General features: G+C 37.5%; 2 protein-coding genes across 4 annotated transcripts in view; both read right to left on the bottom strand.

The window, feature by feature from the left end:
• Positions 1–1,135: 1,135 nt before the first annotated feature.
• LOC124642703 (alanine aminotransferase 1-like) lies at positions 1,136–22,965 on the bottom strand. Its single transcript, XM_047181306.1, has 14 exons — positions 22,956–22,965; positions 13,186–13,267; positions 12,783–12,879; positions 12,232–12,249; positions 11,582–11,839; positions 8,974–9,063; positions 6,618–6,712; positions 5,019–5,209; positions 4,485–4,687; positions 3,864–3,992; positions 3,125–3,331; positions 2,343–2,486; positions 1,700–1,814; positions 1,136–1,284 (listed from the first exon to the last, which is right to left on the bottom strand). Exons 1-14 carry the CDS (start codon positions 22,963–22,965, stop codon positions 1,136–1,138), a joined length of 1,788 nt encoding a protein of 595 aa, XP_047037262.1.
• The window catches only part of LOC124642593 (polyamine-transporting ATPase 13A3-like), a 73,116-nt gene continuing 69,786 nt past the window's right edge, over positions 22,600–25,929 (bottom strand). For all 3 annotated transcript variants that reach the window (XM_047181054.1, XM_047181052.1, XM_047181055.1), the window contains one exon: positions 22,600–25,739. In XM_047181054.1, coding sequence (XP_047037010.1) covers positions 24,757–25,739 — 983 coding nt within the window. In that variant the 3' untranslated portion in view covers positions 22,600–24,756. The remainder of the gene's footprint in view (positions 25,740–25,929) is intronic.

The raw sequence follows: 25,929 nt of genomic DNA, 5'->3' as shown, positions 1-25,929 counted from the left end.
GCCAAGCTGCAATCTAGGTACATTTGCACTTTTGCTGATGTATCCCTTAAACCAAATCATCCATGTAGATATAGTTTTACAGGACTCTTCAGTTTAAAGATACCTAGGTATTTTTTGACATAATCTTCAAGTTATCTAGTGCATATTACTGTTTGGTAGTGCACTTTCGTAACTAACGAGCCAACTGCCAGTCTTTTAGAGGTTTGTATGGGGATATCGAGATCAATGTCGGCAGATGTTATATTTTTTCGATCTATGACAATCGAAGTTTTTCTACATCTGTCTGTTAATAAATTAGATGTCATTATATCCTTTAGTCTGGATTGTAGTAGATTTGGACTGTAGTATTCTTCCTGTTTTTTTTTTTTTATTATTTGAACGACGGGTTGAAAGCTGTTTTTTCATATTGGATTCAGCTTTCAATCCGCAGCAATGTCGAAGGTAGACCTCTTTTTCTCATATGACCGTTTTCATGTGTCCAAGTTAGTCGATTTAAATTGGTGTTATAACTTGTTATAGCACTTCTAATTACGGCTGAAAATATCGTCTGTTACTCTGCTCTGCTTATTGTTCAGCCGACGTTCCTTCTAATACGCCAATTTCTTCTTATTGGGAGGCTAGTCTCTCTCATAGTTATTGCAAACAAGTTTCAAATCCCCAAAGATTGGTATTGATTAGGTATTTTGACGGCCTGTCAGTTCCATCGATTTTCTGGTCCATTCTGAACCATTATTGATAGTTATGACCAAATCAACTGAAACAACTTATGTATGCAGGTACTCTAGATAGATACTCTAGTCAATCAAAAACATTCTATTCTAATACATAAGGTAACGGCTAAAGTACATTAGTCTGCTGATAAACATACAATGAGCTCGAGTATTTCCACAAAATATTCTATGCTAGATCATTGAATTACTAGTCATTGTATGTAGATATTCTATGCAATAAATATATCACATTATCATACGTTTTAAGATAGTCAGCCGTAAAACCTAGTTATCAGCTGCATCTGGCGAGTTGGTAGCCAATCCCAAAAAATCGGGGAAAGCCAGATGATTTCCCTACATAAAATTGCCTTACATATATATCGCAGGTACAAACGAGAATAAGTAGGTATATTAAAGGCTCGATTTTACCCGTACTTCTTAATGAACTTTTGGTGAAAATCCCTGAAACTGTCTAGCATAAGTTTGAGCTGCTTCGTCTGCGGTAGAATAGTGGTTCGGAAGTGGTACGTGCCTGGCTTCTGACCGAACCCAGACCCTGGCACTATGCAGATACCTGCAATCGTACGTTATACTTCAAATTTGTCTATTGTTAATTACACTAAGGTCCAAATTCACTGACAACATAAACGGCAGTTTTCTTAAAACTACGGACAGGTAGTACGGTCACACCTGTTAGAATCGACCATGTTGTTGTCCATGTTACAGCCTTTTTATCGTCCCACTGCTGGGCACAGGCCTCCTCTCACAAGGAGAAGGATTGAACATTAATCACCACACTTGCTCAATGCGGGTTGTTGATTTCAAACTATATAATCGACCGCGGCGGTGGAATCAAATTTTGTCAAATGTCATATTATTATCTGCGATTCACTTGTAGCTATGTAAGAAAATCTTGGAATCTTAATTTGACCCACATCCCGGTCTTCAATAAGGAAAATAAGGATTTTTTTAATACAAAAGTTACTGACCTGTCTCTTCAAGCAATTCGCGTGCGTAGAAAGCATCAGGAACCATTTTCTTCTTCTTTGCAGCCTCGATGGCCTTGGCCGGCAGTTGGATTTTCGGGAAGGCGTACATCGCGCCCTAAACACAGGAATACTACGTAAGTAAAGATGATAGGAAATATGCCTGTCAAACGTAGGTATACGTGACAATTCTGTGCCCGCACTGCTGTACTAATTAAATAAGTCAATTAATAACAACATTTTTAAATGTCTTTAGTTCCGTCAGTTGCACAAACGTCCATTAAAGTTAAAGCTTCATTAAATCTATTGCTAACACTCTCTATCTTTTTGACGAAGAAAGAGTCAGCAATAGATTTAAAGAAGCTTTAACTTTAATGGACGTTTGTGCAACTGACGGTTTGTTACCAAGACGTATGCAAAGTCCAGCGGTTTTGTATACAAGCTTATACGCTCTTTTTTATGAGCGTATACGCGCAGGCTAGCTTTTTGTAGAGGTACATAATACAAACTACGGCCGTCATAATTAAACCAGCTATTTTGGGCTGCTTTCTATCAACAGTCTTAAGTTTTTTTTTTTAAATACTCCTGTATGTACTTAGTTGTTATTGAAATTACAAGAAAATGAAATCTTTAAAGTTTTACCAACCTGTACTATGTTACATTTGAAACCCTCCATTTTGTTGAAGGTCTCCACGATCATCTTGGCTCTTCTTTTAAGCGAATCCAGTACTTCTGTCTTCTCTTGACACCAGAGGTCGAAGGATGGTTCCCCTTCATTTGGAGGTTTTGCCTGTCAGACGGAATAGGTACAATTACTTTGTACAATCAGCTTCAAAAGCAGATGAATAAATCAAAATTGCTTCACCGTGTCGTCGATAACTTCGAGTACTCATTCAAAAATACTTAGTAGAATCAAGTACAGTTCACGACACGTAACTTGATTAGAACTGAGATGAACACAGGTCGTCTGTTTTTCAATCAGGCAATTACATTAAATTATGGCAATATACATAAGGGACCTCTTTTTGCGAACAAGTTCACGACATGCGGATTTACACTCAAAAGAACCCAAATCTTTATCAAGTTATGTAACAATAGCATTTCTAAATGGCCAGTTTCACTGGTTACTGGTAAGTCTCCGAAAATCTATAATTAAGTTCCTCTCGGATAGCAATATACTGCAGAAATTATAAGCCTATATAATGCCCACTGTGCCCTGAAACTTGCTCGCGGCAGGACCTCATGAGCGCATCCGGCCGTGCTCTCGCTGTGGGCTGACAAAGTGTAGTCTCACTATAAGACATGTCATCGACACGAAAGAAGAAGAATTATAAGCAGCCTTTATGTAGCTTTTATCATTAACTATCAGCTAACTACCTGACACTATCAGTAACCATTGAAACTCAAGTACTTCAAGAAAATACTTACTACACAGTCACAGGCAGCTTGGCCCAAAGAACTGGGACAAAGCATAGCCGATAGGGCCTTGAACAAGTTGGCTTTCACATCAGGATCGAGGTTCACCAGCTCCATCCAGCCGCCTCGGAGACCACACTCGCCCATATACCCCTTGCTTATAGACATGAACGATGCTAGTTCCATGTCTTTGTATGGAGAACCCATCTCTGTTATCACCTGCGAATACGATCATACGTCAGACTTTTTTTTTGTAGGACAGAAAAACGGGCTGATTTTTTGTAGGACGTTCTTTCTAGAATGTTCTGACAAACATTTTGTAGGTTAATTATGCGTCGATCTATTGTTAAGTATCAGTGTGTTCAATTTTTCTCCTACAAAATATCGGTCACCGATTTATTATCGGACGTGGGCGGAGCCATCTCCTCAACAAGCTAAAAATTGGTACAGACACAGACTACCGTTGACTTAAAAATTCGTCTTAACTTCCGAGTTTGATAATTTAATATTGGAGTTCTTTATGTAATTAGCTTCCAATATATCAATCACAAATAGGTTCTATTGAATCTACTTGAATGATGGGTTGAACCCATGGATGGGTTAATTTTTGCTAGGTATATAAATATAAAACACTTTATTACATTTGACGGAACTGACTGGATAAGGCGGGTGTCATCACTAAAATCGACGTCTACGGATAGTATTTGCATGTGGGTTTATCTTATATGCGATAGTTCAAGGGTTCACCTACCTTCTTGAAGGAGTGGAAACTGCTGTTCTTATCGTATATGTTGTCCTGGTACACTTCGTCAGCGAACAGAATCAAGTTCTTCTTGTGTGCGAACTTTATGACCTTTTCCATATTCTTACGTGTTAGCACCTGAGGAATCATGGAAGATTTTGATGACTTCCCCATTTATATGATTGTGGTTTTTGCAATTTTTTCATGTATATTTATCTCCCGGTTAGACAAATTGTCCATTACGCTAGGCGGTTACAGATAAGTCAATTTTTCAGCGCATTCGCATGATGCGCTCTATCAGCCGTGTTACATTTTGTGCTTCAAAAACCTGACCAACTCCATAATAGTGAAATTCAGAAGCTGGCCCGTATATTTATTTATAGTTTATGTACAAAAATGCTTCATTCGCGGACTTAATGCCACAATGTATTCTCTACCAGTCAACGATCGTGTCAAAGGGAAATAACAATTAGGTACAAAAAATAAATATACGGTTATATAAGCAGGCCAACGTCAACGTTTTTTGTCAAATTTCAGGTCTATACCCGCCAACAAGGCTTGCCTTATTCGCGTATACATATATACCTACCAACGCTAGGTCGTTATAACTGGGAACGTTCTCATATCTACCTGTCCAGTAGGATTTCCAGGGTTGATAACGACCATAGCTCTGACGGCATAACATTCACTGCCTTCTTTAAAGGCCCGCTCCAGTTCGGAAACGTTCAGGGCCCAGTTCTTGTCCTCGTCGAGGTAATACCCCACCTGGCCTAGGCCATACTCTGCCAGTGAGGCCGAGTATAGAGGATACTGCGGGATTGGGATCAGGACTCCTGGTGACACAAATAAATAATAAAATAATGTCGGACATGTTAAATACTTTTCTTTATATACAAAAGCTGGACTCGGTCTAAAAAAAATCTGGCTTTATTTTCTTTTATTTGTTTGTTAATTTTATGTAAATGTTAAATGTAACATGGGAATCATTTCTAGAAATCCATGATAATTTAATTTTAAGTTTGGATCTGTAGTGGGTTACCATTAATAGTGTACAGTGACCATCGAACTCGGGACCGTTATTGATAACGTACTGGAGGCTGGGTAGCAGCGATTACAATACCAACAGCAGTACCAACAATTTCTATATAGCCGAGTCAAACATACCTGTGTCCTTCCCTCTGACCTGATTGACCAGCAACTGCAGACAATTCTTGATGCCACTAGAGGCTCCCCCGGTGAGGACACAATCATCCATCTTGCACTTATGTCCGTCACGACATTCTATGTACTCGGCGACGTGTTTTCTGATCTGGTCTATGCCGTAGGACGAGGTGTAGGACCCGGCTGATCTGCCACTGAAATAATATAACAAGGGTAATGAGATACTGAGAACACCACAACAAACTTTGAAAAAAGGATCACCATGTGAGAATGAGGGGGCACTTTGTAATTCCTGACCGTTTTAAAGAATCTAAATCAGTTTTAACGAGCTTTAAAGTCTAACTAGATGCTCGTCTGCTACTACTACCATTAAAGGATATCCATGATATTATCCTTAAGGGTGCGTCCACATCTGGCGAATGCGCCGCGAATGCGCAGCACGCGAGCCGATCGCGAGCTGTCCGCGAGCTGCGCGCGTGCATTTTTGTTCGTGCGCCGCTTCTGCGCCGCCCGCGCGCAGATCGCGCGCGACCTAAGCGCCGCACGCGAGCGGCGCGCAGGCGGCGCGCGACGTCAGCCATCCTTGATAGTACTGAGCCAATATACGGAACTGTAAGGGCGAGAACTGATTGCGCGCAGATCGCGCGCCGCTCGCGCGCTCTATACGAGCCTTGCGTGAGTTGCGCTAAAGAGGCGCACCGAACTATTGCAGTGACTGCACGCGCGCAGCTCGCGGACAGCTCGCGATCGTCTCGCGTGCTGCGCATTCGCGGCGCATTCGCCAGATGTGGACGCACCCTAAGAAAGATCCGATTGCCATGAAATATATTTTTTTCGCGCGTATGCATATGATCCTTACTTCCAATCATCATCATCATCCTCCTGCCCTTATCCCAATTTTATTTGGGGTCGGCGCAGCATGTTTTCTTCTTCCATACTCTTCTATCTGCCGTCATCTCACAAGTAACATTCTTTCTTACCATATCTACTTTCACACAATCCATCCATCGTTTCTTTGGTCTTCCTCTTCCACTATATCCGTCCACGTTCATACTCATCACCTTCCTCACAACATGACTCTCATTCCTCCGCATCACATGCCCATACCACGACAGCCGGTTTCCACGCAGTTTTTCTGCTACCGGCGCTACTTTCAAACTTCCTCTTATATACTCATAAAAGATTTTTTTAACTGTTTGTAAAAATCCCGTGACTACCACCACAGATTATATTAATAGTTAACTTGTTTGGAAAAACCTTTCACCGTCGGGATTTACGTTATCTCCGGGTAATATAAGCTATATTTTATCCGAGTACGAGAAGTAGTGCCCCGGGACGCAGGTGAAACCACAAGAAACATCTAGTATTCTTCATTTCCCTTCTTTTTACCCGCAAAAGCTTTGATTATTAGATAGATATCAGGCACGGTGGAGTGATGACTTGCGCAAGACGGCTGGCAGGAGCTGGATGCGAGAAGCCGAAAATCGATCTCAGTGGCGTGCACTTGGAGAGGCCTATGTCCAGCAGTGGACTGCGATAGGCTGATGATGATGATGATGATGATTAGATAGATATTCGATGGATTCTCGTGTCAGAACTCACCCACATCCGGACAGGATATTTTTGGCCCTCTGTCTCACGTCGCTGGGAAACTTCTCGTAGTTGAGCAGTGCGGGGTGAGCCACGCAAGCCAGCACCTGTGTAGTATTGTTTTCTTAAGTTTAGGTATGCCACATACGTAATTATCGCGTCACTAATTTAGGGTCGGTTCAGCACTCTGACGGAAAATGCGTTAACATGTAAGATCCGTTTGTAGCCCTTGGTACTAGCATCAATGCCTACAACCAGTAAATTTTCTTCCCGCAGTACTACAAGGCATCTAGTACCATGGCCAAGAAAAAACTACCCGTGCTACTACTATCAATATTTCTGACCCTGTGATGTTAAAAAGCACGCCGTATAGTCGTGGATTGAAACCCCTTTTAATTAAAATAACACAAATATTTTAACTCAGCAATCCTTTAGTGCGACTCAAATTATCATTGCATGTTGCAACTAATATGAAATTGTTACGGTAAAACTACTGATTCAAACATTACAACCCTTTTGTTCTCAACGTTTTATCATTTTAGTTAGAAAGAGAATTGAAATAAGATTTTTTTAAAGAATTTGGATCATCGGTGTGAATGAATGTTTTGTCGTATAAACCTGTTCCGGCGTTACGCGACCGATCAAATATATACGATACCATCAGATATGAACATTCCCTTAGGGCCAGAAATAGGACGGGGCAGGCAGGTTGCTTAAATTATAAAATAGGTTGCTGAAGTGTCAAACAGTCAAATTCTACATACCACTAACTCCACTATACTTCGGCCGTTCAGAGAATGCGTTCCTGACACCTATCAGTTAGTCACGACTAGTGATGGGCACAACATAACACTGAGTTCGTTACCGTTCCTTCAAAATGAACCGCCGCATTATTTTAAGATTATTTTCGTTTTAAATTGGCGGAATCATTTGTTTTATATTTTAGTTATTTAAGTGGAAACCAAAAAAAGGTAATATTCATATAATAAAATTGTTTTATTTATTCTTTGTTACAAGTACATTGAATTGAATGTGCGAACAGAATATTAATCAGACTCCGATTTGCTTGAGGAGGTGGTGTCTTCATCATCATCTTCGCCTACATGTATAATTATATTATTATCAATAACAGAATCAATCCTGATATCTCGGTCTAACAAAAGCCGGGTAATCAAATAAAAACAGATCGAAAACACTTGAAAAACGTGGTCTATGCGCACGAAACGACAACGGACGACTGTTTTAGCGTCACAAAATGGCGGCCCATAACGCCATTTGGGGTTACCATTTTTAATCTAAGTATAAAAATGCGGTTTGTTCATAGTTTTATTTTTATATTTCATAAACGTTATAATTAAGTCTTATAGTCCATTATTTTCCAATTCTTAAAAAGAAAATCAAAACGTATTATTTTATATTATAACTGTATAAGAACAGATTACGATACTTGCCTGTTATTTTTAGCACAGCACTACAAAATATAAACCGCTGACATAACCTTGTAATAGCGCAGTATAGATTTAGAAAAATATTGTTTACCAAGTTATTTGACACTCAGTTTGGCACAAAATTATAACATTCATTGATTATTGATATAATAATGTTGTTTTAATGCTCCTCAATTGTTAAAACGGTAAACAACCAGCAAAAATATTTTTATCGTAACTGCAACGCCATTGCAAAGTTACGTCGTCAGTTCAATCGCGACGTGTCAGGAACGCATTCTCTGAATGGCCGAACTATAGTTTATGTATTTATTTTTTGGATGGTAAGTCATCAAATGATAACCCGACCGACGATCCACCTGGGGCCCGATTCTCCTAAGTTAATAATGTCAAAATCGAATAGAAAACGAATCGCAATATGATCGCAATAGCAGTTTTAACCATATCGGGCATTCTGCTACTAATAAAAGACCAATCGTATTCGATTGACATTTGATTGGTGTGCGATTGGTCTGCTATTTTGGTGATTTTGGTCTATACGGTAGTTTGCTGTACAATCATTTTGAAATCGTAAATCATTTGCAGACAAAACGATTCATTATTGAATGACAGAAAAGGATAAAAACGTTTATTTCAAAGAAAAAATAGCGGAATGCCACATACGCTTCAATCGTAATCGAGTCGGGATTGGATATCAGTGGAATCGAGTCGAACGTGAATCGTATGGCGCTTAAGTAAAATTAGGAGAATCGGGCCCCTGTGGGTTAGCAGCGTAAGCGGGGATCAGTCTTACTTGCTAAACCCATCATGTTCCTTCTTAAGCCCTTTATGTACGACTGCCTTGCATAAGGAACTTACATAGTTCCTAACTTTGTATTTACACCATATTGTTGAAACAAAGAAATACTTTTATTGTTTGGTACCTGTCTTATGAAGGTGATGGGTTTTTGTCCCATGGCATGAGCGTCCCCGATGTTGGCAGAGGTCACAGCCTTGAACGGCTTCTTAGCGCCCTGGAGACCAACAACAATAATTTGAGATTACCTTACCTTATGACCTTATGGGTGTGGTTAGTAAGTTGCCTATTTCTCGTGTTGAATCTATACCTACTAATATAATAAAGCTGAAGAATTTGTTTGATAATCTCAAACTCAAAATCGTTTATTCAAATTAGGCTGATAAATCAGCACTTTTCGAACGTCAAAAACAAAAGACAGCCCCCAAAACGCCCGCCCTTCACCACTTCCTATGTGTTTTTGCTGGGAAGAAGAAGTGGCGCAACAAACTCCCCAGCAACACATGTCTGTCTATAAGGTTTGAAGAACCAGAATGTATACAAAACAAGTCAATAAGTCATAAAAATATCATTATCACATGATATACAGTCATGGTCACATAATTAAAGACACCCCCCAACTCGAAGTGAAATAAATAGTTATGGTACTGACATGAGCTTAAGCACGGTATAAAATGTAATGTAATTATTATTAAAACAAACTTTACATTGTGTTCTTTAAATTAAGGACAAAAAATAATTACTTTCTTTAATACTTTAGATATAACGCTCTATGGGAAATGAACACTAACTTTTGTAGCTGATACTTGGCTGGTCAACTAATTAAAGACAGTTAAAGCCCAGTTAAGAAAAAAAACGAAAGATAGAAATAGTTGCCATACTTTTTTTCAGAAGTGAGTAAAATACTTATGAAAACTCGAATTAGGTAATAATTTAGGTTTCTTTCATTAAACATTTTCATTTTAGTCCTATCAATAAGACTAGAACAAAAATACTGGTGAGTAAAATGTTTTAGGCTTTTTTAAATTAAGTTTTGACATGCGGATTTATTCATACCACTTGATCTGTAGTAAAGACATGGTAATAAATTTATTATTAAAGATTCCTTATCAATTGGCACTAAAAAAGGCAAGGTTTGAGAACAACTGAAAACCGACCCCAAGGAAAACTTGTCCGCAAACAGACTTTAAGGCGGTGATATAGGCAAATAGTGAACCATTTACATGATTCGGTACTGGATTTTTTGGGAGTTATCTGATGCTAAAAGGACGATAATTGTGTCTGCAGAACTTTTAGACTACAATCGGGTCGGGAAAAGCTGTAAGGCATGGGTATCGCAAGATGTTACTTTTGGAAAAGCACCGCTTGTCCATACTGTAGTAGGCTATTTCTATCAAATGTGAAAGGTGCAGTGAACAAGTGTTCAAAAATGTATTTTTTTTCTCATTAAACAAAGGGATACGAATAATTCTAAAATAATGCATCGATATTAGTCGCCTCCAAAACATGAGATGGAACCAAAGTACACCAAGAAAGTTCTCAAACATAGGATGCGAAAAGTAATAGTGTGAGGCTTCTCTCCACTACTTGGTGTGGAGATCCTTTAGAAAGATATTATTAAAAATAGGCGAATTCAAGTACTATAATATTTTAGAAATAAGCATGTTGTTATATGCTTAGCATAATTTACCGGTCCTTAGCGCTTTACAAATTAGAAAAGTTCTGAAAAACACTGCATGAGTAGTGAAAAGGACTCTTTGATCTAGTAACTTATGACGGTTTTGGTTTGGCCCATTGTAAATTTAATAGAAAAAAAGTGGTAATCGGCCAGAAAACACAATGGCGATAAGTCATACACGAAACAGTGATCAATTTCACACAGATTTTTATGAAGCATGAAAGAAAATTCCCGTAGCGACTTAAAACAAAACTGACCGCTTGCACGTTTAGGGATGTCGTGATGTCATTGAGGTAAAAGGAAATAAACCAAATATTAGTACTCATCAGTATGCTTAGTTATAGTGTAGGGAATGTTGTTATAGAAAAGTACCTTCAATAATATTAATAATTTGCTTTTCTTCCTCTGAGCAAATTGAGTGTCTTTAATTATATGGCCAGGCCACGTTATGGTTCATACCGCTCAAGATTCGGATAAAGCGAAAAAAACTTGTCGCGGAGGATCACTGAAGATAGTCTTTAGTTTTAATATTTCACAATGCCCTCTTAAATATTTTAAAATAGAAAATAAAGTTCCAATAGTAATCAGAAAAAAGAAATGTAGATGAAATGCAGCGGCAATTTAAGATTCCAACAGTGTCTTTAATTAGCTGACCACGACTGTATATTATATAAAATTAAGAAGGAAAAAAAAAACAAACTGAACACAAGTAGGCTAGCACACAGATTTACACCTATAAAGACTAAGTACACTCAGGAACTACTGGTCCGATATGAAAAATTCCTTCAGTTTTAGATAGTCCGCTTATCGAGAAAGGCTATCTAGGATAGGGATCCCACGGGACGCGGCTGAAACCGCTGGCAGAAGCTAGTACTAGATAAAGTCTAAAATCATTTCCGCGGCTGTAAAGAACTGTCTTATTGTGAATCGGCTTCTTAACTTCTGATTTTATGTCAATGAACTTTTGTTGCTGATTCAGCTGATTTTACATAAAAACGTGAGAGATGTAGATACGATATGTACCTCCGCTAGTCATTTTGTTTTCATCAGAACTTACCTTCGCGAGCTCCTTAGCTATTTCTCCGGCGCGGATAACAAGGGGACCACGAACAGCATACTCCAGCTTCACAATGTTGGGGTTCAAGTTTTTCATAGTAATGGCTTTTCCTCCTCCTCCTCCCGCTCCTCTATTACCGCAGCGACTGTGTCGAGCTCGTATCTGTTCAGGCGTCGCCTCAGCAGAGCGGATCGTACCCGCCACACCAGATATGTCGTGCAAAGCGCGACTTAGCAACTTTATTACTCTCGCCATGGTCTGTAAACTGACGAATTAGACCTATAACTGATGATATTGTAAGCTGTTCGTTTGAACCGACCAAGCTCAGGAATTTGTGGACTGATTTGAAAATTTTCAAACTTGGTTGCAAAATAGCACTTTTTGGACGTCAAAATTTTACAAAAGTCAGTCCCCACTCTTCACCTCCTCCTATGTGTTTTTGGTGGGAAGAAAAGTGGCGTCTCCCTAGCAACACATGTCTGTCTTTAGGTTGGAAGAACCTTTCAAGAAATCTCCCTATGGAGGAAGGGTCTTTATCTGGGAGTGCAAAGTATTTAAAAGGAATGCGGGTGAAACCGCTGCCTGAAGTTATTACTCAAAATAAATACATGTCGAGCACTCAAATGACAAAAACTGTATTTAAAAATTACCTTCCGACGTATTACACCCTGGAAGACAAAAGACAATTTCCTGTGAAAAAAAGCTCAAAAGCTCGCGAGTTCGAACGCGCACTGACAAAAGTTTGACTCTAAAAGCACTAGGTATATAAAAATATTAATTATATAAAAATATTTAGGTAAAAACAGAAAAAAGACCTGATGTTAGACCAAGTCAGTTTTCAGAATAGTATTTTGTTTTTGACAAAAGAAATTTAGAAGAAACTTGACAGTGACGGGTATGCTTTCTGCTTATTTCGAAGAAGTATTTAATGACAGAAAAAATAAGTTCTCATAAACTACGTATCATCAGGTCCCGTGCATCGGATAGCACGTAAATGTCGGCCCTGCGCTTGATCTCTCTTCGATCGTGTCGTCCCATCGGGCGCAGAGAGTGAAGGTTTAGTGAGTGCACCCACAAATGCTTGTGCACTATAATAATATGTCCTGCACAGTTGGCTAATTATCTTATATAAGGACAGCCGCCTGGCCGATAATCGTCATCATCAGGTGTAGTGTTCGCAAACAGAACTGGCGTGACAGACCGAAGTATGGAAGTTGCTGGTGTTACATCCAAGAGCCTGGTCATCCCCTAGGGCCACACTAGGCCTAGTGGGCCTGTTTGAAAAAGTTAGCGCGGCCCTGGTACATAAAGAGCTTAAGAAGGAACATGGTGGGTTTTAGTCAATAAGAGTCTGACCCTCTCTCACGCTGCACCCACAGCGGTGTTCCTACCCACCGTGCTTTCTGAAACACTCAAGAACTTGTCACGGCAAGATGGTCATCCATCCACGGACTACCGTTGCCTAACCTTATGATCAAGTGATCCGCCCGGTTTGGCCACGAGCTATTCTATTTCTTATGCACCTGCCTGAATTGAATAGGTAAATGTTTATTTTCAGCCATATCCCACATCTTTTGAGGCACCTTTAAACGGATGAACCGAACTTGATGCTGATTCTTTTAGATGAAAGCTGGTGTCTTTTTAATCGACTTCCCAAAACCAAACGACTTCCATCTAAAAGCTTACCTTACGCGTATTACCTTATGTACAATGGATTTCCTTATGTTGGTACTCTATGAACTGCCCTATGTATTTCCTTATGTACACTCTATGTATTCCCCTATGTATTTCCTTATATTGCACACTCTATGTACTCCCCTATATATTTCCTTATGTACACTCTAAGTATGTACTCCCCTATGTATTTAATTATATTGCACACTCTATGAACTGCCCTATGTATTTCCTTATGTACACTCTATGTACTCCCCTATGTATTTCCTTATGTACACTCTATGTACGCCGCTATGTATTTCCTTATGTACACTCTATGTACTGCCCTATGTATTTGCTTATATACACTATGTACTCCCCTATGTATTTCCTTATGTACACTCTATGTACTGCCCCATGTATTTCCTTATGTACACTCTATGTACTCCCCTATGTATTTCCTTATGTACACTCTATATACTCCCCTATGTATTTCCTTATGTACACTCTATGTACTCCCCTATGTATTTGCTTATATACACTCTATGTACTCCCCTATGTATTTCCTTATGTACACTCTATGTACTGCCCTATGTATTTCCTTATGTACACTCTATGTACTGCCCTATGTATTTCCTTATGTACACTCTATGTACTGCCCGATGTATTTGCTTATATACACTCTATGTACTGCCCTATGTACACTCTATGTACATTCCGATGTATTTCCTTATGTACACTCTATGTACTCCCCTATGTATTTCCTTATGTATACTCTATGTACTCCCCTATGTGTTTCCTTATGTACACTCTATGTACTGCCCTATGTACACTCTATGTACATTCCGATGTATTTCCTTATGTACACTCTATGTACTGCCCTATGTATTTCCTTATGTACACTCTATGAACTGCCCTATGTATTTCCTTATGTACACTCTATGTACTGCCCTATGTATTTGCTTATATACACTCTATGTACTCCCCTATGTATTTCCTTATGTACACTCTATGTACTGCCCTATGTATTTCCTTATGTACACCTTATGTACTCCCCTATGTATTTCCTTATGTACACTCTATGTACTGCCCTATGTATTTTATTATGTACACTCTATGTATTTGCTTATGTACACTCTATGTACTGCCCTATGTATTTCCTTATGTACACTCTAAGTATGTACTCCCCTATGTATTTAATTATATTGCACACTCTATGAACTGCCCTATGTATTTCCTTATGTACACTCTATGTACTCCCCTATGTATTTCCTTATGTACACTCTATGTACTGCCCTATGTATTTCCTTATGTACACTCTATGTACTGCCCTATGTATTTCCTTATATACACTCTATGTACTCCCCTATGTATTTCCTTATGTACACTCTATGTACTGCCCTATGTATTTCCTTATGTACACTCTATGTACTGCCCTATGTATTTCCTTATGTACACTCTATGTACTGCCCCATGTATTTCCTTATGTACACTCTATGTACTGCCCCATGTATTTCCTTATGTACACTCTATGTACTGCCCTATGTATTTCCTTATGTACACTCTATATACTCCCCTATGTATTTCCTTATGTACACTCTATGTACTGCCCTATGTATTTGCTTATATACACTCTATGTACTCCCCTATGTATTTCCTTATGTACACTCTATGTACTGCCCTATGTATTTCCTTATGTACACTCTATGTACTGCCCTATGTATTTCCTTATGTACACTCTATGTACTGCCCTATGTATTTGCTTATATACACTCTATGTACTGCCCTATGTATTTCCTTATGAACACTCTATGTACTGCCCTATGTACACTCTATGTACATTCCGATGTATTTCCTTATATACACTCTATGTACTCCCCTATGTATTTCCTTATGTACACTCTATGTACTGCCCTATGTACACTCTATGTACATTCCGATGTATTTCCTTATGTACACTCTATGTACTGCCCTATGTATTTCCTTATGTACACTCTATGAACTGCCCTATGTATTTCCTTATGTACACTCTATGTACTGCCCTATGTATTTCCTTATGTACACCTTATGTACTCCCCTATGTATTTCCTTATGTACACTCTATGTACTGCCCTATGTATTTTATTATGTACACTCTATGTATTTCCTTATGTACACTCTAAGTATGTACTCCCCTATGTATTTAATTATATTGCACACTCTATGAACTGCCCTATGTATTTCCTTATGTACACTCTATGAACTGCCCTATGTATTTCCTTATGTACACTCTATGTACTGCCCTATGTATTTGCTTATGTACACTCTATGTACTGCCCTATGTATTTCCTTATGTACACTCTATGTACTCCCCTATGTATTTCCTTATGTACACTCTATGAACTGCCCTATGTATTTCCTTATGAACACTCTATGTACAGCCCTATGTATTTCCTTATGTACACTCTATGAACTGCCCTATGTATTTCCTTATGTACACTCTATGTACTGCCTTATGTATTTCCTTATGTACACTCTATGTACTGCCCTATGTATTTGCTTATGTACACTCTATGTACTGCCCTATGTATTTCCTTATGTACACTCTATGTACTCCCCTATGTATTTCCTTATGTACACTCTATGAACTGCCCTATGTATTTCCTTATGAACACTCTATGTACTGCCTTATGTATTTCCTTATGTACACTCTATGTACCCCCCTATATATTTCCTTATGTACACTCTATGTACTGCCCTATGTATTTCCTTATGTACACTCTATGAACTGCCCTATGTATTTCCTTATGTACACTCTATGAACTGTCCTATATATTTCCTTATGTACACTCTATGTACTCCGCTATGTATTTCTTTATGTACACTCTATGTACTCCCCTGTGTATTTCCTTATATAGCACATTCTATGTACTCCCTTATGTATTTCCTTATGTACACTCTATGTACTCCCCTATGTATTTCCTTATATTGCACAAGCTATGTACTGCCCTATGTATTTCCTTATGTACACTCTATATACTCCCCTAAGTATTTACTTATGTACACTCTATGAACTGCCCTATGTATTCGCTTATGTACACTCTATGTACTCCCTTATGTATTTCCTTATGTACACTCTATGTACTCCCCTATGTATTTCCTTATGTACACTCTATGTACTGCCCTATGTATTTCCTTATGTACACTCTATGTACTCCCCTATGTATTTCCTTATGTACACTCTATGTACTGCCCTATGTATTTCCTTATGTACACTCTGTGTACTGCCCTATGTATTTGCTTATATACACTATGTACTCCCCTATGTATTTCCTTATGTACACTCTATGTACTGCCCCATGTATTTCCTTATGTACACTCTATGTACTGCCCCATGTATTTCCTTATGTACACTCTATGTACTGCCCTATGTATTTCCTTATGTACACTCTATATACTCCCCTATGTATTTCCTTATGTACACTCTATGTACTGCCCTATGTATTTGCTTATATACACTCTATGTACTCCCCTATGTATTTCCTTATGTACACTCTATGTACTGCCCTATGTATTTCCTTATGTACACTCTATGTACTGCCCTATGTATTTCCTTATGTACACTCTATGTACTGCCCTATGTATTTCCTTATGTACACTCTATGAACTGCCCTATGTATTTCCTTATGTACACTCTATGTACTGCCCTATGTATTTCCTTATGTACACCTTATGTACTCCCCTATGTATTTCCTTATGAACACTCTATGTACTGCCCTATGTATTTTATTATGTACACTCTATGTATTTCCTTATGTACACTCTAAGTATGTACTCCCCTATGTATTTAATTATATTGCACACTCTATGAACTGCCCTATGTATTTCCTTATGTACACTCTATGAACTGCCCTATGTATTTCCTTATGTACACTCTATGTACTGCCCTATGTATTTGCTTATGTACACTCTATGTACTGCCCTATGTATTTCCTTATGTACACTCTATGTACTCCCCTATGTATTTCCTTATGTACACTCTATGAACTGCCCTATGTATTTCCTTATGAACACTCTATGTACAGCCCTATGTATTTGCTTATATACACTCTATGTACTGCCCTATGTATTTCCTTATGTACACTCTATGTACTGCCCTATGTATTTCCTTATGTACACTCTATGTACCGCCCTATGTACACTCTATGTACATTCCGATGTATTTCCTTATGTACACTCTATGTACTCCCCTACGTATTTCCTTATGTATACTCTATGTACTCCCCTATGTATTTCCTTATGTACACTCTATGTACCCCCCTATATATTTCCTTATGTACACTCTATGAACTGCCCTATGTATTTCCTTATGAACACTCTATGTACTGCCTTATGTATTTCCTTATGTACACTCTATGTACTGCCCTATGTATTTGCTTATGTACACTCTATGTACTCCCCTATGTATTTCCTTATGTACACTCTATGTACCCCCCTATATATTTCCTTATGTACACTTTATGTACTGCCCTATGTATTTCCTTATGTACACTCTATGTACTCCCCTATGTATTTCCTTATGTACACTCTATGTACTGCCCTATGTACACTCTATGTACATTCCGATGTATTTCCTTATGTACACTCTATGTACTGCCCTATGTATTTCCTTATGTACACTCTATGTACTGCCCTATGTATTTCCTTATGTACACCTTATGTACTCCCCTATGTATTTCCTTATGTACACTCTATGTACTGCCCTATGTATTTTATTATGTACACTCTATGTATTTCCTTACGTACACTCTAAGTATGTACTCCCCTATGTATTTAATTATATTGCACACTCTATGAACTGCCCTATGTATTTCCTTATGTACACTCTATGAACTGCCCTATGTATTTCCTTATGTACACTCTATGTACTGCCCTATGTATTTGCTTATGTACACTCTATGTACTGCCCTATGTATTTCCTTATGTACACTCTATGTACTCCCCTATGTATTTCCTTATGTACACTCTATGAACTGCCCTATGTATTTCCTTATGAACACTCTATGTACTGCCCTATGTATTTGCTTATATACACTCTATGTACTGCCCTATGTATTTCCTTATGTACACTCTATGTACTGCCCTATGTATTTCCTTATGTACACTCTATGTACTGCCCTATGTACACTCTATGTACATTCCGATGTATTTCCTTATGTACACTCTATGTACTCCCCTATGTATTTCCTTATGTATACTCTATGTACTCCCCTATGTATTTCCTTATGTACACTCTATGTACTCCCCTATGTATTTCCTTATGTACACTCTATGAACTGCCCTATGTATTTCCTTATGAACACTCTATGTACTGCCTTATGTATTTCCTTATGTACACTCTATGTACCCCCCTATATATTTCCTTATGTACACTCTATGTACTGCCCTATGTATTTCCTTATGTACACTCTATGAACTGCCCTATGTATTTCCTTATGTACACTCTATGAACTGCCCTATGTATTTCCTTATGTACACTCTATGAACTGTCCTATATATTTCCTTATGTACACTCTATGTACTGCCTTATGTATTTCCTTATGTACACTCTATGTACTGCCCTATGTATTTGCTTATGTACACTCTATGTACTGCCCTATGTATTTCCTTATGTACACTCTATGTACTCCCCTATGTATTTCCTTATGTACACTCTATGAACTGCCCTATGTATTTCCTTATGAACACTCTATGTACTGCCTTATGTATTTCCTTATGTACACTCTATGTACCCCCCTATATATTTCCTTATGTACACTCTATGTACTGCCCTATGTATTTCCTTATGTACACTCTATGAACTGCCCTATGTATTTCCTTATGTACACTCTATGAACTGTCCTATATATTTCCTTATGTACACTCTATGTACTCCGCTATGTATTTCTTTATGTACACTCTATGTACTCCCCTGTGTATTTCCTTATATAGCACATTCTATGTACTCCCTTATGTATTTCCTTATGTACACTCTATGTACTCCCCTATGTATTTCCTTATATTGCACAAGCTATGTACTGCCCTATGTATTTCCTTATGTACACTCTATATACTCCCCTAAGTATTTACTTATGTACACTCTATGAACTGCCCTATGTATTCGCTTATGTACACTCTATGTACTCCCTTATGTATTTCCTTATGTACACTCTATGTACTCCCCTATGTATTTCCTTATGTACACTCTATGTACTGCCCTATGTATTTCCTTATGTACACTCTATGTACTCCCCTATGTATTTCCTTATGTACACTCTATGTACTGCCCTATGTATTTCCTTATGTACACTCTATGTACTGCCCTATGTATTTGCTTATATACACTATGTACTCCCCTATGTATTTCCTTATGTACACTCTATGTACTGCCCTATGTATTTCCTTATGTACACTCTATGTACTGCCCTATGTATTTCCTTATGTACACTCTATGTACATAAGGATGTCTATTATGTCCGGAGCCTGGAAGCTGGTGATTGATACACCCGTGCATCGGAGAGCACGTAAATGTCGGTCCTGCGCCTGATCTCTCTCCGGTCGTGTCGGATTACCGTCCCATCGGGCTATGAGAGTTAAGGAATAGTGAGTGCACCTGTGTCTGCGCAAATGCTCGTGCACTATAATATGTCCTGCGTAGTTGGCTAATCTCCTTACATGAGAACAGCCGCCGTAGCCGATAATCGGCTAGGAGGACATCATCATCATCATCATGTACACTCTATGTACTGCCCCACGTATTTCCTTATGTACACTCTATGTACTGCCCCATGTATTTCCTTATGTACACTCTATGTACTGCCCTATGTATTTCCTTATGTACACTCTATATACTCCCCTATGTATTTCCTTATGTACACTCTATGTACTGCCCTATGTATTTGCTTATATACACTCTATGTACTCCCCTATGTATTTCCTTATGTACACTCTATGTACTGCCCTATGTATTTCCTTATGTACACTCTATGTACTGCCCTATGTATTTCCTTATGTACACTCTATGTACTGCCCTATGTATTTGCTTATATACACTCTATGTACTGCCCTATGTATTTCCTTATGAACACTCTATGTACTGCCCTATGTACACTCTATGTACATTCCGATGTATTTCCTTATATACACTCTATGTACTCCCCTATGTATTTCCTTATGTACACTCTATGTACTGCCCTATGTACACTCTATGTACATTCCGATGTATTTCCTTATGTACACTCTATGTACTGCCCTATGTATTTCCTTATGTACACTCTATGAACTGCCCTATGTATTTCCTTATGTACACTCTATGTACTGCCCTATGTATTTCCTTATGTACACCTTATGTACTCCCCTATGTATTTCCTTATGTACACTCTATGTACTGCCCTATGTATTTTATTATGTACACTCTATGTATTTCCTTATGTACACTCTAAGTATGTACTCCCCTATGTATTTAATTATATTGCACACTCTATGAACTGCCCTATGTATTTCCTTATGTACACTCTATGAACTGCCCTATGTATTTCCTTATGTACACTCTATGTACTGCCCTATGTATTTGCTTATGTACACTCTATGTACTGCCCTATGTATTTCCTTATGTACACTCTATGTACTCCCCTATGTATTTCCTTATGTACACTCTATGAACTGCCCTATGTATTTCCTTATGAACACTCTATGTACAGCCCTATGTATTTGCTTATATACACTCTATGTACTGCCCTATGTATTTCCTTATGTACACTCTATGTACTGCCCTATGTATTTCCTTATGTACACTCTATGTACTGCCCTATGTACACTCTATGTACATTCCGATGTATTTCCTTATGTACACTCTATGTACTCCCCTACGTATTTCCTTATGTATACTCTATGTACTCCCCTATGTATTTCCTTATGTACACTCTATGTACCCCCCTATATATTTCCTTATGTACACTCTATGAACTGCCCTATGTATTTCCTTATGAACACTCTATGTACTGCCTTATGTATTTCCTTATGTACACTCTATGTACTGCCCTATGTATTTGCTTATGTACACTCTATGTACTCCCCTATGTATTTCCTTATGTACACTCTATGTACCCCCCTATATATTTCCTTATGTACACTTTATGTACTGCCCTATGTATTTCCTTATGTACACTCTATGTACTCCCCTATGTATTTCCTTATGTACACTCTATGTACTGCCCTATGTACACTCTATGTACATTCCGATGTATTTCCTTATGTACACTCTATGTACTGCCCTATGTATTTCCTTATGTACACTCTATGTACTGCCCTATGTATTTCCTTATGTACACCTTATGTACTCCCCTATGTATTTCCTTATGTACACTCTATGTACTGCCCTATGTATTTTATTATGTACACTCTATGTATTTCCTTATGTACACTCTAAGTATGTACTCCCCTATGTATTTAATTATATTGCACACTCTATGAACTGCCCTATGTATTTCCTTATGTACACTCTATGAACTGCCCTATGTATTTCCTTATGTACACTCTATGTACTGCCCTATGTATTTGCTTATGTACACTCTATGTACTGCCCTATGTATTTCCTTATGTACACTCTCTGTACTCCCCTATGTATTTCCTTATGTACACTCTATGAACTGCCCTATGTATTTCCTTATGAACACTCTATGTACTGCCCTATGTATTTGCTTATGTACACTCTATGTACTGCCCTATGTATTTCCTTATATTGCACAAGCTATGTACTGCCCTATGTATTTCCTTATGTACACTCTATATACTCCCCTAAGTATTTACTTATGTACACTCTATGAACTGCCCTATGTATTCGCTTATGTACACTCTATGTACTCCCTTATGTATTTCCTTATGTACACTCTATGTACTCCCCTATGTATTTCCTTATGTACACTCTATGTACCCCCCTATATATTTCCTTATGTACACTTTATGTACTGCCCTATGTATTTCCTTATGTACACTCTATATACTCCCCTATGTATTTCCTTATGAACACTCTATGTACTGCCTTATGTATTTCCTTATGTACACTCTATGTACTGCCCTATGTATTTGCTTATGTACACTCTATGTACTGCCCTATGTATTTGCTTATGTACACTCTATGTACTGCCCTATGTATTTCCTTATGTACACTCTATGAACTGTCCTATATATTTCCTTATGTACACTCTATGTACTCCGCTATGTATTTACTTATGTTCACTCTACGTACTGCCCTATGTATTTCCTTATGTCAAACAAACAAACTCTTCAGCTGTATAATATTAATATAGATTAAAGGTAAAGGAGACACGTTAAATAAAAATAAAATATAAATAGAAATGGTTTATTGAAAACATTCTCGCGTACATTCGACGGTACATATAATCTAACACTAACTGCGAATATCTCTTTTTGATTCATATATTTGATATCTATACTTATTCACATTAAATTCACAATTATTTAAAATTTACGTGTCTCGTAACAAGATGTACAAATAACAGAATTATCATCACTTATATTTGTCACGCACATAATTTTAGTACAAATTAAATATTTCATTTTATTTATAAAGTGCACGAACTTACGGTGAACTCACATCTCTTAACATCATAATATTTCTTTTGTAAATATAAACTTGACATATTCAATTGAAAATCAACAATTATTGGTAACTTAACCTCACTTGCATTCATTTTTATCTTATTACCTAAGATTTTGGTACTTAAAGTAGAATCATCGGCACGAATCTTGAGCGCTGACCTGAGAAGTGATTTATTAGCAAAGAACCAATCCCGAGTGACGGCTATGACGCGATGCACTGCGGGCCAATCACCGCTTTAGCCTGCCCCCGCGCCTCACTTCATACCACAAAAGGGACCCAATAAATTACTTCTGCGCAGGTGAAGGTCAGCGCTCAAGACTCGTGCCGATGATTATACCAAATAATCGGAATGTTTTACCTACATTAGTAAGGCACATACTATTTTGTTATCACATTGTGCTTATAAATTAATTTACACTACTTAAGAAATAAAATCGTGAAGACATAAAATCGTGAAGACACAAAATCATTAAGAAAAATATATAATTTAATATATAAATGAGACTTTACATAAAGAATCAAAAATTAATTTGTGTATATACCGAACGTTTTTTAATATAAACCACGGTATTTTCTTTTGAAAAACTGACAGCTGTAAACTGCACAAAACATACGGTACCACTATACATACATACAAATAATTGACACTTAAATAAGAAATGTAAAAAGAAGTAAAAAGACATAAAATATTTCGCTTAATTTCAAAATAAGCTTGGCAAGGTAAAGAAATACTGTAAACAGTAAAAAAATGCATATAATTGCATTTGTGTGTGCATAAAAAAATGCGTTTTGTGAACACAATATTCACAGCACCATAGATTTGAGATACGCTGCATTTTTTACGATATACTTAAAAATATAGTTTTAACTTAATTCATAATATATTAATGGCCTTCCTACAAAAACTGAAAACATCTGTTAAACATCCTGTCTAAAAAAAGGGTGGCTGCAAAACGGACAATATTTCAACGTCTTAATCGAACATTTTTTAGACAAGTGTTCAATAGACGTTTAAAAGTTTTTGTGGTACGACTGTTAATGTTTAAAATTGTTTTAAAACCACAAAAAGGCACTTTGGTGATTTGATTATATCTCAAACAATTTATTTACATATCTTTTAAAATATCGTGCTTAATATATCGTGCTTTTAGTTTAATTTCATATTCAACTTACGATTAAGTTTAATAAAAGACAAAAAAATGCTTACAGTAGCAATTAAACATTGTTCAACAGAGAGTAACATCACTAAAATTGTATCGATATATCGATAAAAAATGATTGATTTAATATCATAAGAATCATAATTATAAAAATACCCTTTGGGATCGGCTTTCACAATTTTATTCACATACAAAACTAAAATATTATTATAATAAAATTGATCTATCATACTGATTGCATTGAAAGTTCATAATATCGATATGTTTTATAATAGTTTCTAAACACCAATTCTGCTACAAGCTGAGATGATTCTATTCCTATATACAAATTATACTTTGTAAAACTTTTGACCTAAAAATTCTAAGTTTTTCTATACTTATTCGAGTAGGCACTTAACAAAAGATAACTTGGTAACAAAAGGTAAAGGTAACAAAAGGTAAAAGTATCTTGATATAACTTATCACAAAAATACATATAAAACAAATAAACTACATCTTAACATAGTGATTCTATTGAAGAAATTGAGAATAATATAATTGATTTTTAGCAGTATTTTTTTTTATATAAAAAGTCTGTTGTAAAAAGTTAGTGCCTACTCAAATGTAGTTATAGTTTCCCAACGCTCAGAATTAACGCGTTGTTGCTAAGATCAATTTGGTAAGAAAACATCACATTTGACTACCATAAATATCGAGTCCTTTAAACTAAAGAAAAGTATATTTCAGCTACATTTACCAGAAGAATCGAATGCGGAATCGCTCGTCTCCTTATCATATTTAACAATACTGTCGCAGTCCAAATAATCCATATCTGTCAATTGACGTTTGATCATCAAATATGGAGTTTTTCTCACTCTCTTCTCTTTTAGGAACTTAGGAATCATCTGTTTGCCTTCCATCAAGTACTCTATTATTATTCTTTCGAAAAATAGAGCTATGAGCAGCTGGAATGAAGCTAAAGCCAGTATTATGTAGGATAGTAACGTATCTTTCGGCATTCTAAGTTGTAGGAATCGAGCGATCCAATCCGCCGGCCAAACGGTTATGTACACGCAAATACATGTCATTGTTAATATACTGATCATTAGCTGTTTATTTGTTAGCACAGACTTTCTATAAGGCGACCCGTGACTGAAAACTAAAGCCAAAATAATATATTGGAACATAGAAATACAGAACACTGCATAGTTTTCCCAACATTCGTTTGCCTCATCACCTTCATAGGTATGCCTTTCATACCACGGGAATAAAGATAAGGCATAATAACTCAAATACTGTCCTAGACCAATCAGAAACATTTGACCCAACAACGAAAAGAGAGGTATCAGACCTAGTAAAGACGTCAAATGTGGTGTCTTACATAATTTACCCGTATAAGCTTCAGTCATACCAAAAAAGAATGCAAAGTTCACTATTAGGACGACATCTATAAATAAGAATTGGAAGTCAGTGAGATTTGAATCGAAATAGTAAAGGAAGGCTACAGAGAAGAATTCTGATAGGGAGTAGGCTACCATGAATTTGAAGACTCCGAAGGACGTGGATAGGGCTGCTCGGCCTTCGCGGAGCACCCGGGAGACGCAGACGATGTCAGGATGAGCGGAAGTGAAGGGTGCTGCGACGCTGGACTCGAGCTCGGAGAGGGAGATGCCGGTGTGAGCGGCGCGTAGGGCTCCGCAATCGTTGGCGCCGTCGCCGCACATGCCTGGTGACAGAAAAGTTATATAAATGGTAGAATGGTATGTTGGTCTGATGAAGATGTGGTTGAAATGGCAATTTAAAGGAAATTCGGTGTATTAGGTCTATCTTGAATAATTAACTGTGACTTTTGAATCTAGGATTTTAGATGATACTCAAGGACAGAGTAAAGAAAATACACTTTATCTTAAAAGGTT

Source organism: Helicoverpa zea, chromosome 25 (assembly GCF_022581195.2).
Source record: "Helicoverpa zea isolate HzStark_Cry1AcR chromosome 25, ilHelZeax1.1, whole genome shotgun sequence".
In the NCBI taxonomy this organism is placed as follows: Eukaryota; Metazoa; Arthropoda; class Insecta; order Lepidoptera; family Noctuidae; genus Helicoverpa; species Helicoverpa zea.
Note: the sequence above shows the minus strand (reverse complement) of the source record. Positions and strands in the feature narration are given on the sequence as shown.

Coding starts and splice junctions, on each gene's coding strand:
- LOC124642703 (XM_047181306.1), bottom strand. Junction 5,210..6,617: donor AATATCCTGTCCGGATGTGG/GTGAGTTCTGAC, acceptor ATATTATTTCAG/TGGCAGATCAGCCGGGTCCT. Junction 1,815..2,342: donor TCAAATGTAACATAGTACAG/GTTGGTAAAACT, acceptor TCCTGTGTTTAG/GGCGCGATGTACGCCTTCCC.